General features: G+C 41.4%; 1 protein-coding gene across 1 annotated transcript in view; it reads right to left on the minus strand.

Moving 5' to 3' along the window:
- The window catches only part of Zmat4 (zinc finger matrin-type 4), a 281,105-nt gene that overhangs the window by 114,864 nt on the left and 150,364 nt on the right, over nucleotides 1–15,877 (minus strand). Inside the window, exon 4 of the mRNA XM_035453381.1 lies at nucleotides 793–1,020. Coding sequence (XP_035309272.1) covers nucleotides 793–1,020 — 228 coding nt within the window. The remainder of the gene's footprint in view (nucleotides 1–792; nucleotides 1,021–15,877) is intronic.

Consider the following 15,877-nt stretch of genomic DNA (forward strand, 5'->3'; position numbering starts at 1 on the left):
GGTCTCCTGGTCAGTTCATAAAACCACATCTAAAATATGATGTACCAGGCTAAGAACATACGATCAACAGGACCTTTCATGGCATCATTTTCAGAGGAAATAACAATGAAATATGTAGTATGAAATTTTGATCTGTTTCTACACTGCCAGTATCAAGTTGATAACAAAATATTCATGTGATCAAAAATGCTTAAATGATTATTGAGGACAGGATATATCACTGAGTCCCATAAATTGGTCATGGCCCCTATGTTACCCACTGCAGCACTCACCACTACTCCACACTCTCCAAGCCTCTGCTGTAGTCCCAGTGAAAACCCATATGAACTTCAGATGTTTTCCAGCAGCCTAGGGATGTCTAGGGGGCAGGAGGTGGCTGCAGTGAGCCACAGGGCACAGCATTGCTTCATTTGGCTGAATGCATAGCACACAAGCTTACATAAGATAGCATTACACACCTTCAGTTTCTCTTATACTACTCATCTGCAAAAGCATTCACTAGAGAAGGGGCTTAATAATAGACAGAAAGAAAAGAAAATGGTTCCTAGATCTGCCTCTTTGATCTGAAAAGCAGTCAATAAAAATGTGGAAATAAGTACTTTGAAACCAAGATGCTCTTAAAAGTCATGCTAAAGCTAGCCACTGATCATTTTCTCAGCCATTATTTTAGAGATTCCCATGCTTCCCTTTAGCATTAAGGCACCATATTATGAGCCACCATTCTGTTTTCAGAAACCACAAGGTTTGCAGAGAGCCTTGTTGGGGAGCAAACAATGAAAGGATTGCTCTTACCTCTCAGTTCCCCCAGATCCAGCGATGTTCCCAGCTGCTCTAGCAAGGCAACCCGTGCTGCATTCTTTTTGTGTTTCTTGCCATCATAATGCTGCTGGGCCATCAGAGGATTATTAAACCAGGCTGCACAGAGGCCACAGTATCTGTCAGAGTCTCTCCTTTGATAGGGAGGTGTGACCACAGGAGCCGTGTCCACTCGAGGGGCCTTAAGTGAACTCAGGGGTGTTGCTGCAGGAGAAAGCAACAGTATGTCAGCGCATGTCTGGGCACACTTCCCATAAGTATTAGTAATGAGCATCCCATGCTCATGATGGCAGAGGCTTTGTCAAGACTTGGAAATCACCATTACCAACCATCATTTTGAGTAGGGTACAAACAAGAGTCTCCTAACCACTGAGATCAAAGTTTGGATACTTTCATTTTTAAAAAGCTAAGAAGATGGTCTTTTGTGGAAAAACAAGTTTTAAAGTCTTGAAGGACTGTTCTTGAAGTCAACTTGAAGTATAATCAAGACTTAAAGGCTTGGGATGAGTCAACTGGTGCTATAGTGGAATAAACAGCCAATAAACAGAGGCTAGCTGACTTTCATAGTACCAACTGAGGAAAACATGCTACATATGTCAGGTTTTTATCGGGATAGGCTATTTCAGGCCATATATGCTAACACTGATGTTGAAAGGACCATTTCTCTTCCAGAATACCCGATGAGACACACTCCTGAGCAGAAAGTTGCTTATCTAAGCTGGGAGGGCATATATCACTATTTTGAGATTGTACTCCCAGCGATTAATTTAACACATCCCATTGTGAATTTAGTTATTTCTGGCCCAGGGAAAGAATAGAATTGAACTTGAAGGAGTTTACTAATGGAAAGTAAAAATAACTTCTGTATGCTTTCAACATACAAATTGCTTCTTTTCTTACAATGAGTGTGCCTGGAGTTACTGTCCTACTTCTCAGATGATTGACTTCAAAAGCAGCAAGGGGAATGCTATAAAGGTAAGGGATGTAGTTATAATGCATGGCACAGAGCCAAATACTTCAGCTCCAAGGTCAGAGCATCTTCTCAGACCCCCAAGAACTTTCATGCTTAGTAAACCAAGAAGCCACCTCTTTGTTTTTATAAAGGATTACACTGTATCATAGAAAAAACAACATTTCAATCCAAATATTTCGGAGGAAGAAACTGGTATTCTGTCTCGTGGCTTGTTAGTCATAAGCAATTTAATAGTATCTTCCATGTGTCCCTAATCTCCATGACAAGGATTTGTAGTTGACAAAATCATGACAATTAGAGTATTCTTCCAAGGAAAAGCAACAGCTTGGAAAATCAAAGACAAGATAAAGAACCAATTAATCAACTTCTCAAGCTTCCAAATTTTTGTGGGGGACCTTTAATGTTTGAGTTAAATGACTGGTGTGCAAATACATACTTGGTGTATGACACTTTCATCCAAGCAGTGCACTATCGTGACAGTATCTCAGGCAGACTTACTTTTATTCTGAATGCTCATCATGGTTGTAGCTAAGATTAAACTAAATGGGCCGCTTTGTGGAGGAACTCTGATACATTTAATGTGTTTTAAAAGCCTCCCTGCTGAATTTGGTCAGCTGGAACCATACAGAAATGAAGCTCAAATGTGGGCCATATGTTTCATCTGCCATCTGCTATCATTCCATCATGACTTAGCAACACTAATGAAAGCTCTGAATATGCAGTCGATCTGTCTATGAAAAGATATCCATTTCCTATCTCCAGGAAATCGCACCTTGCTTCCAAAGCTTCCTGCATCCTTATCAGTTTCTGAAGATGCACAGCTACACAGCAATGGGAAACACATCAAAAAACTGTAGTCAGATTGAATGATGGCTCCTGAAGCATGATTGTTTTTCTTTAAACTGAGTTCTAGAAGGGATTTCATGGTCATTTTTGTTACTTGATATCTGATATTCCACATCTGGGCAGGAATGGCATACAAGAAAGAACCTGTCAAATGGATAGCCCCCTCTAGCACACAGGAAATCCATTTGCTCTTCTGTTTGTGTTGGAGCTTTTACTCCTCCTAACTGCACAGTTTTAGAGTATAAACCTGAAAGTTTTAACTTTCTCTTTCGTCTCATTTTCCAGACATCTCCACATCTCCAACCAGTTTCTATTCCTGTGAAGCCTGTGAAGACAAACAAAGGCGGCAGCATGGAAATAGCCTTGAATCAAAGCCATAACCTGGTCGGTCAGGGCTTCAGCACCACTGGGCTGGGTGACTCCAGATTCATGATGTCTTTAGTTTCCACAAAGCAACACTCCAGGGTCACCATCTCTTCTTAAGCTAGCACGTTTGTGATTACAGGCTCACCGGGTTGCAATGGAACAGGCTGTGGAAATTCTTTCTTTCTTTCTTTCTTTCTTTCTTTCTTTCTTTCTTCCTTCCTTTCTTTCTTTCTTTTTTTTTATTAACAGATTTGACTCAATACCAAATATAGAAATTATATAGGAGGAGTACCCTCTCAGTTTTAAACCTGTGTGTGCATGGATCAAAACACATGGCTTGGCCAAAGTGTACTGTCCTAACCAAATGAATACCAAAGAAGAATATTGATGATCTTTGATTGAAAAAGTTCTTTAGTTAATATGTAATTTTATTTTAATTTTATACTTTTGTATTCTTTCTAACTGTAAGAAAATACCCAATACTGACTTCACCTAACTTTTCAAGATCAAAAGTATTTAAAAAAAAAAAAAAAAAAAAAAACAAAACAAAAAAACAAGGAAAACCCAAGTTTCTCTGTGACTCATTTATTACAAGAACTTGGTCTGGAGTCATGCAATGGTATTTATAGGCTATAAACCATGTAGAGGGAAGCATACTGGATGGAATTTATTAATCAGTTGTTTCCCCAGGTTCATATATGCATATCATATGGTGTGTGTATCAGTATAAGTATTGGTTAGTTTTTATTGCCAACTTGTTACAAACTAGAATCACTTAGAGAGGGAACCTCAGTTGAGGAATTGCCTCCATTAGTTTGGCCCGTAGGCATGTCTGTGGGAGATTTTCTTAATTGTTAATGACACTAGAGGGCCCAGTCTACTGAGGGCAGGGCCACCCCTAGGCAGGTGGACCAGGATTGTGTAAAAAATCCAGCTGAGCAAGTTAAGGAGAGGAAGCCAGTAAGCAGTATTTCTCCTTGGTTTCCATTTCAAGCTCCTGCCTTGGATTTCCTCAATGAAGAATGGTGAACTATAAGCTGAAATGAACCCTTTCTTCCCCAGGTAGCTTTTGTTCATAGTGTTTATCGTCACAATAGAAAGTAAACTGGGACAGTACATTTTCAAGATCCTGAATATTTTCAGTTTCAAAACACTTTTAACCTAAATGTTTTGACCAGAAGGTCATGGATTTGTAGCCAGTGAAAAGTAGCCCAAACAGACCCCATTTCTCTAAGAATTAAGACAGCTGGAACACAGTTTCCCTCAAAACTTGACTCAGAAGAGTCACGGCCCTACGCGCATTTCATATCCTTCTGCATTCCTTAAATAAAGTTTGTCAGGAAACAACATCACAACAGAAAGTTATCAGATGAGCTGTCTGGAATAATAAGCTGGAATAATGTGCACTTTTGACCCCTGTTTGTATTTTTCTGACAAAACCACCAGCTGATTTGAGGACAAAAAAAATGTTTTCAGTGTCTGCACTGCTGTCAAAATACTGCCTTACTGTGCAGCAAGGCATTGCTTGCAACCCAACTCTCCACGAGAGGTAAGCAGCTAGTGGAGTGCAATCTGTGGCTTTCATTGATGACTGAAACAACTAATCGATGAATAAATAAATGATCACCATTATAAGCAAGTGAACTTAGACAGAAGCAAATTTTTTCCTTCTGCTTCTAAATTGTGTCATGTGAAAGGCTTGAGAAGCTCGGTGTTATGATAGCCAATGTAAATATAAGCTACGGTGTGATGAGCTGTTGGAGGGGAGGGCTTGATGAGTAAACAGTTTGCCAAAGTATGGACACATTCCCCAGGCTTTCTTTTTCTTTCAAACTAAATTAGGCAAATTAAAAGTCACTATTCTCTAATTTACATCCATCTTGTGGGATGGCCTATTTATTTTTTGGAGACTATAAATTGTGTGCACCATTCTAGAAACTTTGCTTTCAAGCAGGAAGTTGTGCCTATCTTGGAGTCCTAACTCTTTCTCTCTGGTTTCTGTTATGGTTCTGTCATCCTCACTTCTGATGATGCACATGGTTGGACTAAGGAATGACTCAGACATTTGGTTACACACTCAAGTGTGTCTGCCACGGCATCTCCAGAGGCTTTGGAGTAGTGAATGGATTCATTTCTTGATAGGTTTATCTGGCAGCATTTTCAGGAGGTTGAGAAAAGGAGAAGGTGGGTCTACTGGGAGGAAGTTGGTCTTTGGGGTACTACATGTCAGCAAGGTCCCTTGTATTTCCTCTCCTCTTGTCTGCCAGGAAGAGCAGTCTTAAGCACACCCATCCCCCATTTACCATGATGCTCTTTCCAAGAGCGTGGGGGTACAAGCAACAATGGACCAGACCCTCTGAAACCATGAATTAAATAATTCCTCTTCTTCAGTCAGGCATTTTAGTCAAATAGTAACTCAGCAGGTACCAGTTGTCATAAAATGGCTGATATTTGGAGGTTTCCCAGATACAGAACTTTCAGGGCTGAAACAGGAAAACCTGCTGGGCACACCCCTGCTTCTGAGAACAAAGCTGGCTTAATGTCATACTAGGAAAAGAAAAATCTGTGAGAAGTTTGGGATGGTTATTTCAATGAAGCAAGCAGAATCTACCACCAGACCACCAAGAGGGCATCAAAAGATGGTTCCCGAGCAGGAGGGGGGTTTCAACATCAACCATTCTGAAGACTACATCTCTTCTCCTGTTCTCTCCCAGCAAAGGTCCTCCTCCCATCTGCCAAGTCCTCTCTCACTTGTCTTAATTTTCTCTCTGCCAATCTTCTTTGCTCTCTCAGTCTTCCTCTCTCTGTCTTCATTACCCTTCTTTTCATCTCCCATGTCCTCTCTCAATTTCTCTGTCACTCTCACTCTCTGAATCCCAATCATTTACACTATCCCCACTCTCTTCTCAGTCTCACCCCTTCTCAATGCTTTTTAAAGGTTGAGGTGCCCAAGCACAGACTACTGTGACAAGGATCTCATCCCATGGAGACAGAGCCAGGGACCCACTCCACTTAAAGTATGTGGTGTTCTCACCATGGCAAACTCCTCCATGATGCTAATCCTTCCCACTTGTGTGTTGCCACAGTTTTCTACTTTCTTGGTTTAATTGCCCAAAATTCTTGATTGGCCATTGGTGCAATTTGGAGTTCAGGAGCTGAATCATTTAGCACAGGGCACTCTAGTAAGTAGCAGCATAGGAACCAGCAAAGACCAGATCTGCTCTGTGACCAGCACCACAACTGTGAGATCTAGTTTCCAGTGGTGCCTGGGAATCAAGAGTTCAAATGATCCAACACATCAAGACAAAGGCACTTCCCATGTGTCAGCATCTGTTCTTGGTGAGCATTATTTGAGATTGTACATTTTTTCCTTAAAAGAAATTGATTTCCAATGTTTATGATGGACCATCTTTCTTCTTTCTTATCTTAACCCAAATTAATGACAGTAGTAACTCTCTAGCAATTGTCACCTACCCTCCAAATACTGTAGATAGTAGTACATCTGACCAGATTATTAAGTACTGACTGAAGGCACATCTGCCACTGTAAATCTGCAGCTTCATTACCAAACTATCCTGATCCTTCTGCAAGTACCTGACTCAAGGCCATGGCCTTATGAGAGGATCCATTCAGACTCAGATTCCTTGCATACTTCCTGGGGTGTGTTTGATGCACATATGATGAAGGAAGAAATGAAGGAAGGAGGGAAGGAGGAGGAGAGAGGGAGGGAGGGAGGGAGGGAGGGAAAGAGGGAGGAGGGAAGAAAGAATGGAGTAGAAAGAAAGGAAGAAGGGAAGGAGGGCACCATGGACTTTTTGCTCACATTTACTTGGGGGGTATATTTTACATTTAAATAAATAATTTCTGAAAACTAAATTTGAAAGCTTTGAGAATTTCAACCAAACAATCTCCCAGAGCTAACAAAGAAGGTATATACATCACAGGTAATATGTGCATTCACAATTTGATAAAATATCATATTGCAATAGGAAAAAACAATATGGCCATATTTTAAGAAAAGTATTATGATACCTAGAGAAATCCTCATGATAGAACATAAACTAAAGGATATGGTTTATATTATGCCTAGGGTATAAAACCAAATCACTCATGAAATGATGCATCCACATACACAAACAACATAAAACTATGTACAAGTATTGTAAAAGTACAAATTAAAATCTTAGTGATGCTTGTTTCTACTGTGGATTATGAATTTTTAAATATCCATGTATATGTACTCATCAGTGCAGAGGCAAGCATTTTTATTTTATAAATTATATGTAGGCTACATTTCATGCTACCATGCTTTGGTACAGCCTGGAAAACGCGACTCTAGAGACTTGCAGCACCATAACCAGGTCTTAAATCTCTGAAGATTTCATTTGCAATGACTTATTTATTAATTTGTTGTTGATTTTCCTGGAAATAAAATGAAAGAAAGGTAGCGTGGTCAGAATATAATGTAAGTGTACCTCTGTCTTCTGCCTTCACAGAAACCCAGAAGAGAAAAGCAATTTTCACAGTATTTTCAAAGACAAAAGTGGTTCTAATTATTCAGATAAAGATATGTATTCTTTTCTCATGGGAAAGACCCTGAAGTGAACTCTGTTCCTTGTGTCATGAAGAGAAAAAAATCACATGCCCCGCTATAAATTAAACACTATGGTATGTGAAGTTTCAAGTTATACACCACTGTGTATTTCCTAAGAATAAACTAAGAGAAACATGGTTTCCCGAACTGTCCTTCTAATTCAATTGTGTCAACATTCTTAGCATATGATTAGTCTGCTAACATGGCTTGCTTCCCCACCCATCCTCATGCATGAATATGTTATCAGTCCTCATTAAGACAATAGTCATAGATCACTGGTTTTCATTAATTCAGAGTAATTCCCTCCAGTTTCAGTCACTGATTGGGCTCTAAATATCTTAAGTGCATCTTTTTTTTTCTGCAGGATCTTTGTATCTAAAAAATAGGCTATTACATAGAACTTTAGAGGGGATGGAAAGCCTTTTATTTCTCATGCCAACAAGAGTTTAGAATCTAAGTTCCACTGGACAAGCGTTATTATCTGTTTGCTCACTGATCCATCTCAGGTGCCAGGAACTGGACCTGCACATAGCATGCTCTTGCTAAAGGAGGAAAGCAATTCAGTCTCTATAACTCAGTTTGCATCTGAGAAAGAATGATGACTTGCTTAGGGTTTCCCCTGACTGGGTATCATGACTGCCACTGAGTCACTGATCACAGCTCTCTGCAGCCTGCTCAGGAAAATGTGTTTCTCTCAGAGAAGACATCATGGCACTGGGTCCTCAGATTCTGCACAGAGCAGCAGAATCTCTGGTTGTGTTTATGAGTCCTAATCCCTTGGTGGAGCTGACCTGAGATAATTCATGGAACTCGTACAAAATCCTTAGAGGGATTTAAAATCTGAAGACATTGAAGTCTTGTGGATCCCACAGGAGCCACTTGCTCAAGGTGACCCACATTTTCACCACTTGATACCATATCCCTTTCAGTCATTCCCTATTTCTTGAAAGCTGGACTTTTGGATGTTATCCAGAACTAATCTAACTGACCAATAGGAGTATTCATGTATGTTGCCTAGGTTTGTGATGCTATATACAGTGTCCATCAAACAAGGATCTTCATTGGTAGAGAGGTTATTTTATTAAAAATAAAATGAGAAGAACTTCTCTAGTTTGATTTGTATTGTGTTTTCAAATGGCCAAGATATTAAAACAAACTTATGAAATTGTTTAGATCTAACTATCTGAGAGGTACTTCTTTTGACCCAAGGGCATCATAGATTAATTCTGAAGGTACCCACTGCAGCACAAGTTCAGATACAATAAAAATTATAACATTGCGCCTCTATGGCAGTATGGGATGTACTTCTGAGACCCCAGGTCTCTTAACGTTCAAGTGTTCAATGTCTCATTGCTATCATAGATCTCAGCACATTTAGGATATTTATATTTTTCTTTTTAAAATTAAATTGAGATCATTTACCATCTTAATGGATGTTCTTCATGATGTTATTTGACACGTCTGAATGGCCTGAATGGCCAGCACCAATACTCTTGCACTTTGGGCCCTTTAGTGACTAAACTTAGGGTCATTTGAACTAAGCATGTGGTGCCATGGTAGTCTATCTGATGTCCATGGTCCCAACTAAGTAGCAGACAGTGAGGTAGCCTATGCAGCTTTGATACCCTGCACTAAATGGTGACTGACAACCTGAGAAGGAGAAGTGGGACAAGAGATTTCACCACTCTATTGAGAATGGTACATACTTTAAAATCCATGAGTTGTGTAAGTCTGGAATTTTTCTTGAATATTTCTGGATCCCTAAAAAAGTGAAATCATACATAAGGTTCAACTATTGCTTATTGCTTGGGCAGGAATTAACTAACCACCTGTTTACCAAATACCTGTTGACATGATGGCATGTCTTTAGATCTCTTCTTACTTAGAACAGGTAAGAGGCAACATTCAAGATAAGGGCAATGGTCATGCTGCCAGGAACTGGTTGCTTCCCCACCTCCCAACATCTGCTCCCAGAAAGTGTCCCAAGCCAGAAGCATTACCTACATCACAGAAACCAAGGTCCGAGCAGCAGGAGGATTGTGCAGCTGCCACCTGTCACTGGCACCAGCTGGGTTCCTTTGCTTCTGTTGGCACTCCCACTCCACCCAAACCATGCCCCACTCCAGAGTAGGGAATAATTTACTTATCCTACAGCATCAGCTATTCAACTGGAGAACCAGCTTCCTGGATCATTTCTTATAGCTATGAATATTTATAGAGGAATCAGAGATGAGAATAGTGATCAGGGCTAGAAGCATGGCTGAGATGAACTGCCACTACTAAATCTGGAGAAAGAGAAAAAGCAGCCTTGCAGCCTGGGGGCAGGAAAAACAGAACATTTGGAAGTCCTGATAGGAAGGGAGCCTGGCCTTGTTCTCTGTGCAGAACTCCTACATCCACACCCTGCTTTTCTCCACCCACACCACCTCCCCTCCACAGAAGGGGGTTCCTGGTTTTTCTGTTTAACTACAGTATTGAGATTCTTTATGCACATACTCTGAGGTTAGCATTGACCTCAATAGTCTATGGTTTCCAGGTTATGGACAGTGACTCTGCTTGCATTAAAAGCACAATGTTAACCATGTGTACAGGGTGCTCATATTTATTCACAGATAATTTGAAGGTGAAGTACTCCTTGACTGCTATTTGGATAGACACAAACTTGAGAGTTGCCACTATTCTGATTTAGCTCTATAAAACTTCAAAGCAACTCTAGACCCTCATGAGATCACATTCTGGGCACAGATGAGCTGCTGTGCTCCAAGACATGGAGGGTCTCTCCCAACATTTACACCAAGAGCATCCAGAGTGTTAGATCCTGACATACCATGGTCTCTAAGAATGTGAAGTCCCATGTTCCTGTCACTGCTCTTCAAATTGAGCAGTAAGGTTGGTGAACAGGGGACGAGTGTCAATAAGGAAGGAGTATTTAGGCTGGGCAAGTCTCTTCTGATGAATGTTGGAAAAATCATTAAGTTAGTACATTCCCTAGAGGACCTTCACAAAGCATACACTATCAAGTGCATGACCCACTGTCATTAATTTCACAACAGCTTCATCAACACACATCATTACTGCTACATCATAGTAATAACAGAGGCTGAGGACATGAGAATGAAAATAATCTCTTTTGATGAGACTATGTGTGTGCCAAGGACAGCCAGCCAGAGAACAGCTAGTTCAAATCTGCTCCCCAGGGTATGCCCCCACCAATAATACACATCTTCTGTCAGTATGTTAATCTCAGGTTGCTCCCCAACCAACAGATGGAAATCTGTATTCTGTAGAAGTCTCATACACAAATTAAATTTGAGGAGTTACGATTAAGGACTCCGTGGTTCTCTGTCTTGACTGGGTGTTAGAATCAGCTGAGGGAGGTTCACCTATCACTGTTCTCTGTCCTCACTAGACTGACTGGCTCAGAACCCCCTTAGGTGGGGACAATAGCAGCACTTTAAGCACTTTATACCTCTCAGGTGGCGACAGTCACAGTGGGGTGACAATCTATAGCATGGGCTCACTTTCACAGCAACCTTTCCAAGAAAGTCCCATTAGCTCATCTGCATCACAGCTGGCACTGTGTTCTGTACCAGGCAGATAGCACACCTCATGGACTTCAGTTGACATGTTTTGACCCAATTTCCAAAAATTTTTATTAAGTGTCTATATGTTCACAGAACTACTTTTACTAAATGTCTATATGTTTTCTAAGAAGAAAATCATGAACTCAACAAATAAAAACAACTGTGATTTTTGAAACTTAAACCACATTAAATTCAAATTCATAACTCTAGCTAAGATGATTTTATATGGCTTTGTGTTTAATTTGGACACTGCTTGTGTGGCTGCTGCATCTGTTTGAAGATATGTTTTTAGCCATGCTGGAACCCAAACCACCTCACTGCTCACATCCACCCCTTAGTTTTGCATTTCTCTCTATACTGAAAGAGGTTGAGCCAGCAAAGGTCAGGACTGTGTGATGGTGAGTGTCCATGTAGATGGACACAGTTTTGTTGTCGATCTAGAGAGATCCAAGACTCCTCCAAAGCCAAACAAGATGCCTCATAGAATAATAGGGAGGGTGTGTGAGAGCGAGAAAGATGAGTTAGGAAGGAAAGCCTCACCAGCTGAAGAGTCAAAGCTACTTAAAATGGAAGAAGAGAGGCTGAAATATGACTTAATAATACTTGAGACACACCATAGAGGAGGGAATGTGACCTGTTGGCCATCTATTTTCCAAAGTGGCTAGAAAAAAGGAAGCAGAGTGGGCCAGGAACAGCAGGCCCTTTAAAGAGAGGTACTTATTGACCGCTGATGCTAAGACATGTTGACTGTAGTCGATGACTGAAGGGTGCGGTGAGACTTCAGCTCCATTATTTCCAGTAGAACAGGGGAAGGCCGCCAAATCAAACAGGCTGTGGGACTTGTTGGAAATGGAAACTCTCTGGAAACAAGTGGATAAGATGGGATTTTGTGAACTTGTTCCATCCCAAGACATGGTATAAGCACACTTGGAAAAGCAAGATTCTTAAATGCTGAACAATAGGATTTGTGAAATGTGTGAATTAACTTCTCCCTTAAAAAAATGTATGTAGTAATATGTCTTTTTCACCTAGAGCTGGCTCCCCACTCCATCCTCCATCCTCCACTCCAATATTCTATATGTATTAGATTTACTAACTGAAAGTGGGAAATCCAGGCATTGATATCTCAGCTACCATTCTGGCTGAAAGCAAAATGAAGAGGCTAATGATTAGCAATTTGTATTAATCAAGGTACAATCATGGGAAGAACTGATGAGTGGGCTTCAGCCTGTGCCCACTTCTCAGGCAAGTGATCTCTTCAGGTAGCAAACTGGTGACAATTTGCTGGGACTGCAGGCTCCAATGTCCTCCCTAACTTCCCCATACTGAGGCCTTTGCTCAAACTTCCTGGATCCTGCCTATAGCTACCCCTAGCTAAGAGAAACCTGGCCTGCAGAGGGGATTGAAAGACCTGCTAAGGTACCCTTAATCTCCCCTTTGTGACTCATAATACAACAAAATGCTCTTGAAAATCTTAGGTAAATTTAAAGCCCTGGACTCCCAGGCACTCAAGGAAATCACTTAGCAGGAAATCCACCAGAGAAGCAGTTTCTCTGAAGGCTATCAAGTTAAAAAGGGAAAAGAAAGAAATTGTATGCTTCAGTGTGCCTGAGCCAGCTTGCTGTTGGCACACTTGATAAAAACGAGCATGTTTTCTACTGTATTCTAAACACAAAGTTAAAACCAGAGGACTGGCTTTCCTACCCCAGGACACAGTAAACCACTGCATTTATGATGAGTAGGATGGGAGGCGAAGGGATCTGAATGTCAAAGAGGGGTGTGCTCTCTGTCAGGAAACAAATGGGCGTTGTGGGGGACCAGACAGGAAAGGCAGGGTCCTAAGTATCAATACACTTCTGGGTTCTGGTGGAAGCTTCATCCCAGCCCCTGGCATCCATATACCCAGAGTCTGGAATGTTCTGGTGGAAGCTCCACCTGAGCCACCTCCCCCATCTCTCTCCAAACCCTGCTGCATCTCAGAAAGCCCTCCAAATGATGACCCCTCCCCCTTAGAAATGCTCAAGACCACCCCCCTCCAGTCTCTCTTTTCTGGCTCCTCTGGGGTTGGGTCCGGGTAGAAAATCATCAAGAAGCATTTTATCCATTGAGTGTGGCCTTTTCTAATTTGATTTGATTTGGTCTAATTTGGTTTGCTGTGTCAGTAGAGAGGCTTATAGGGGTGCAGAAACTTTTCATTCTTAGCCTGAGAACAGTTCAGAGCAGGCATGCAGTGAGGGGGGTTTCTGGGGGGTCTCTTCAGAAACACCTATGGGGAAGACAAGGTGTTCTTGTCTTCCAGAACTTGGAATGCGGAAGTTAACACTGAGTTAACACCCTCAGTGTTAACTTCTCTCAGTCTGCTGAGGAAGGTAGGTGAGAGAGACCCACTTTAAGAAAGTCCTGGGGCCTTGTGGGCAATCTGTTGAGATGAAGTACCCAACAGTATCCTGATAATTAGTGATAAAATCACGAAGTAGCCCAAGCTTAGAGCCAGAGATATAACTGAGGATACTCGCAGGCTGCTTCTGTGGCCCTCAAGAGAGAGGAGAACCCTCAGGCACTGGTGGGAGATGGCCTTTTCACCAATCTTCATGGTCAGAGAAAATTTAAATCTATTTTCTTAATATAAAACACTACGATGCTTACTTCATTTGACCACAGCCCCTGTTAATGCTTGTAAAACCAAGAGAAAACACTGTTTTAAGGCTGATGGTCAAGATCTATGAAGACTTCAAGGATTAAGGATGTCCAGGATGTTCACTACTCATTATTTCAGGTATAATGCCTTCTTTATGAGAGCCTTCCCAGTTTCACAGACTAGGCATAGCCTGGGCTCCTACCATTGCTGGGAAAATCTCAGTTGCTGACAGTTTACTCTGAATAGCAATGTACTCATTCTGTGTGAGCATGCTGGGAGGTGGTGGTGCACGCCTTTAATCCCAGCACTCGGGAGGCAGAGGCAGGTGAATCTCTGCGAGTTCAAGACCAGCCTGGTCTATAAGAGCTAGTTCCAGGACAGCCTCCAAAGCTACAGAGAAACCCTTTCTTGAAAAACAAAACAAAAACCAAAAAACTCATTCTGTGTGAGCATCCTGAGACTAACCACGTTTCCTGCTGGCAATTTAAGTGTAAGCACAATGAGTTGATCATCTTACTGTTTTGCTATACATCACTGTAGATATGGTCAAGAAATCTACAAGGATGACCCCAACTAACAATCTAAGCAATAGTGGAGAGGCTACCTTAAATGCCCTTCTCTGATAATGAGATTGATGACTACCTTATATGTCATCCTAGTGCCTTCATCGAGTAGCTGATGGAAGCAGAAGCAGACGCCCACATCCAAACACTGAGCTGAACTCCTGGAATCCAGTTGTAGAGAGGGAGGAGTGATGAGCAAAGGGGTCAAAACCAGCCTGGAGAGACCCACAGAAATATCTGACCTGAACAAGGGGGAGTTCATGGACCCCAGACTGATAGCTGGGAAACCAGCATAGGACTGTTCCAGACCCCCTGAACGTGGATGTCAGTTTGGAGGTTTGGGCAATATATGGGGCTTTTGGTAGTGGACCAGTATTTATCCCTAGTACATGAATGGACTTTAGGAGCCCATTCAACATAGAGGGATACTCTTTCAGTCTAGACACATGGGGGAAGGGTCTAGGCCCTGCTCCAAATGATATGACAGACTTTGGAGATTCCCCATGAAAAGCCTCACCCTCCCTGTAGAGCAGAAAGGGGATGGGATAGAGGGTCTGTGGGGGAAGGGGAGGAGGGGAGGGAACTGGGATTGACATGTAAAACAAGCTTTATCTAATTTAAATTTAAAAAAGAAAAAAAATATATGCTTTACCTTGTAATGCTAAAAAAAAAAAAAAAGAAAAGAAAAAGAAACGCTGCAATAGAGGCCCAGCCACATCCAAAAGGCTGCTTATGCTTAAGTCCTCTATTGTCTTGACACTTTCTCAGTCATCCTAAAGGGAAATGTTGAGTTCATGACAGTTAAAGGGATTTGGAAGTTATCACTTAAGATAGTAGTTGTATGGTAGTCAACATTCATATGTTAACTCTCATTTGCAACAAGATCCTCACTATTGAGTCTTACATGACAGGCAGTTAAACTCATTAGCCTTCAGGAAATCTGAAGGTAGGCAAAGCTTCAATCTCCCCTCTGTTCATAAATATCTTTTACAGTAACAACATCAGGACCGGAAGTCCCAACACTTGCCTTACATGACAATGGGCTTAGAGTTCACAAGCTCCTGGCATCACTTTTTGCTGACATCACTGGAGTGATTAATTGTCAATGTCAATGCTGAAATGGACTGCCTTTCCTCTCATTCTAACTCACAAACTGTGTTTGCCTCCTGATGTCTCATTTCCACTCTGAACCAGTAGCGAAATAATTTTCAAGAAAAGGAAATATAAGTATAGAAGATGATTAAATTCCCAAGTTTGGCCTTGGGTTGGGGGACAGTAGTTGTAGTGTTAAACCCCTCAATTCTGCCCAATCATTGATCTTGTATCTTTAGTCAAAATGCAAAAATCTGGCAAACTTGATCTAATCATTGCTCCAAACCTACTGTGGTTCAGAGAATAAAAGTCATGGCCAAAAGTCCTCAACTCATCTCGTTCACTGGGCTGATGCAATTAAGCCCCAGTGACCAGAGAGTGGTCCAGGAAGTGAGTGGTGTGATT

The sequence above is a fragment of the Cricetulus griseus genome, assembly GCF_003668045.3.
Source record: "Cricetulus griseus strain 17A/GY chromosome 1 unlocalized genomic scaffold, alternate assembly CriGri-PICRH-1.0 chr1_1, whole genome shotgun sequence".
In the NCBI taxonomy this organism is placed as follows: domain Eukaryota; kingdom Metazoa; phylum Chordata; class Mammalia; order Rodentia; family Cricetidae; genus Cricetulus; species Cricetulus griseus.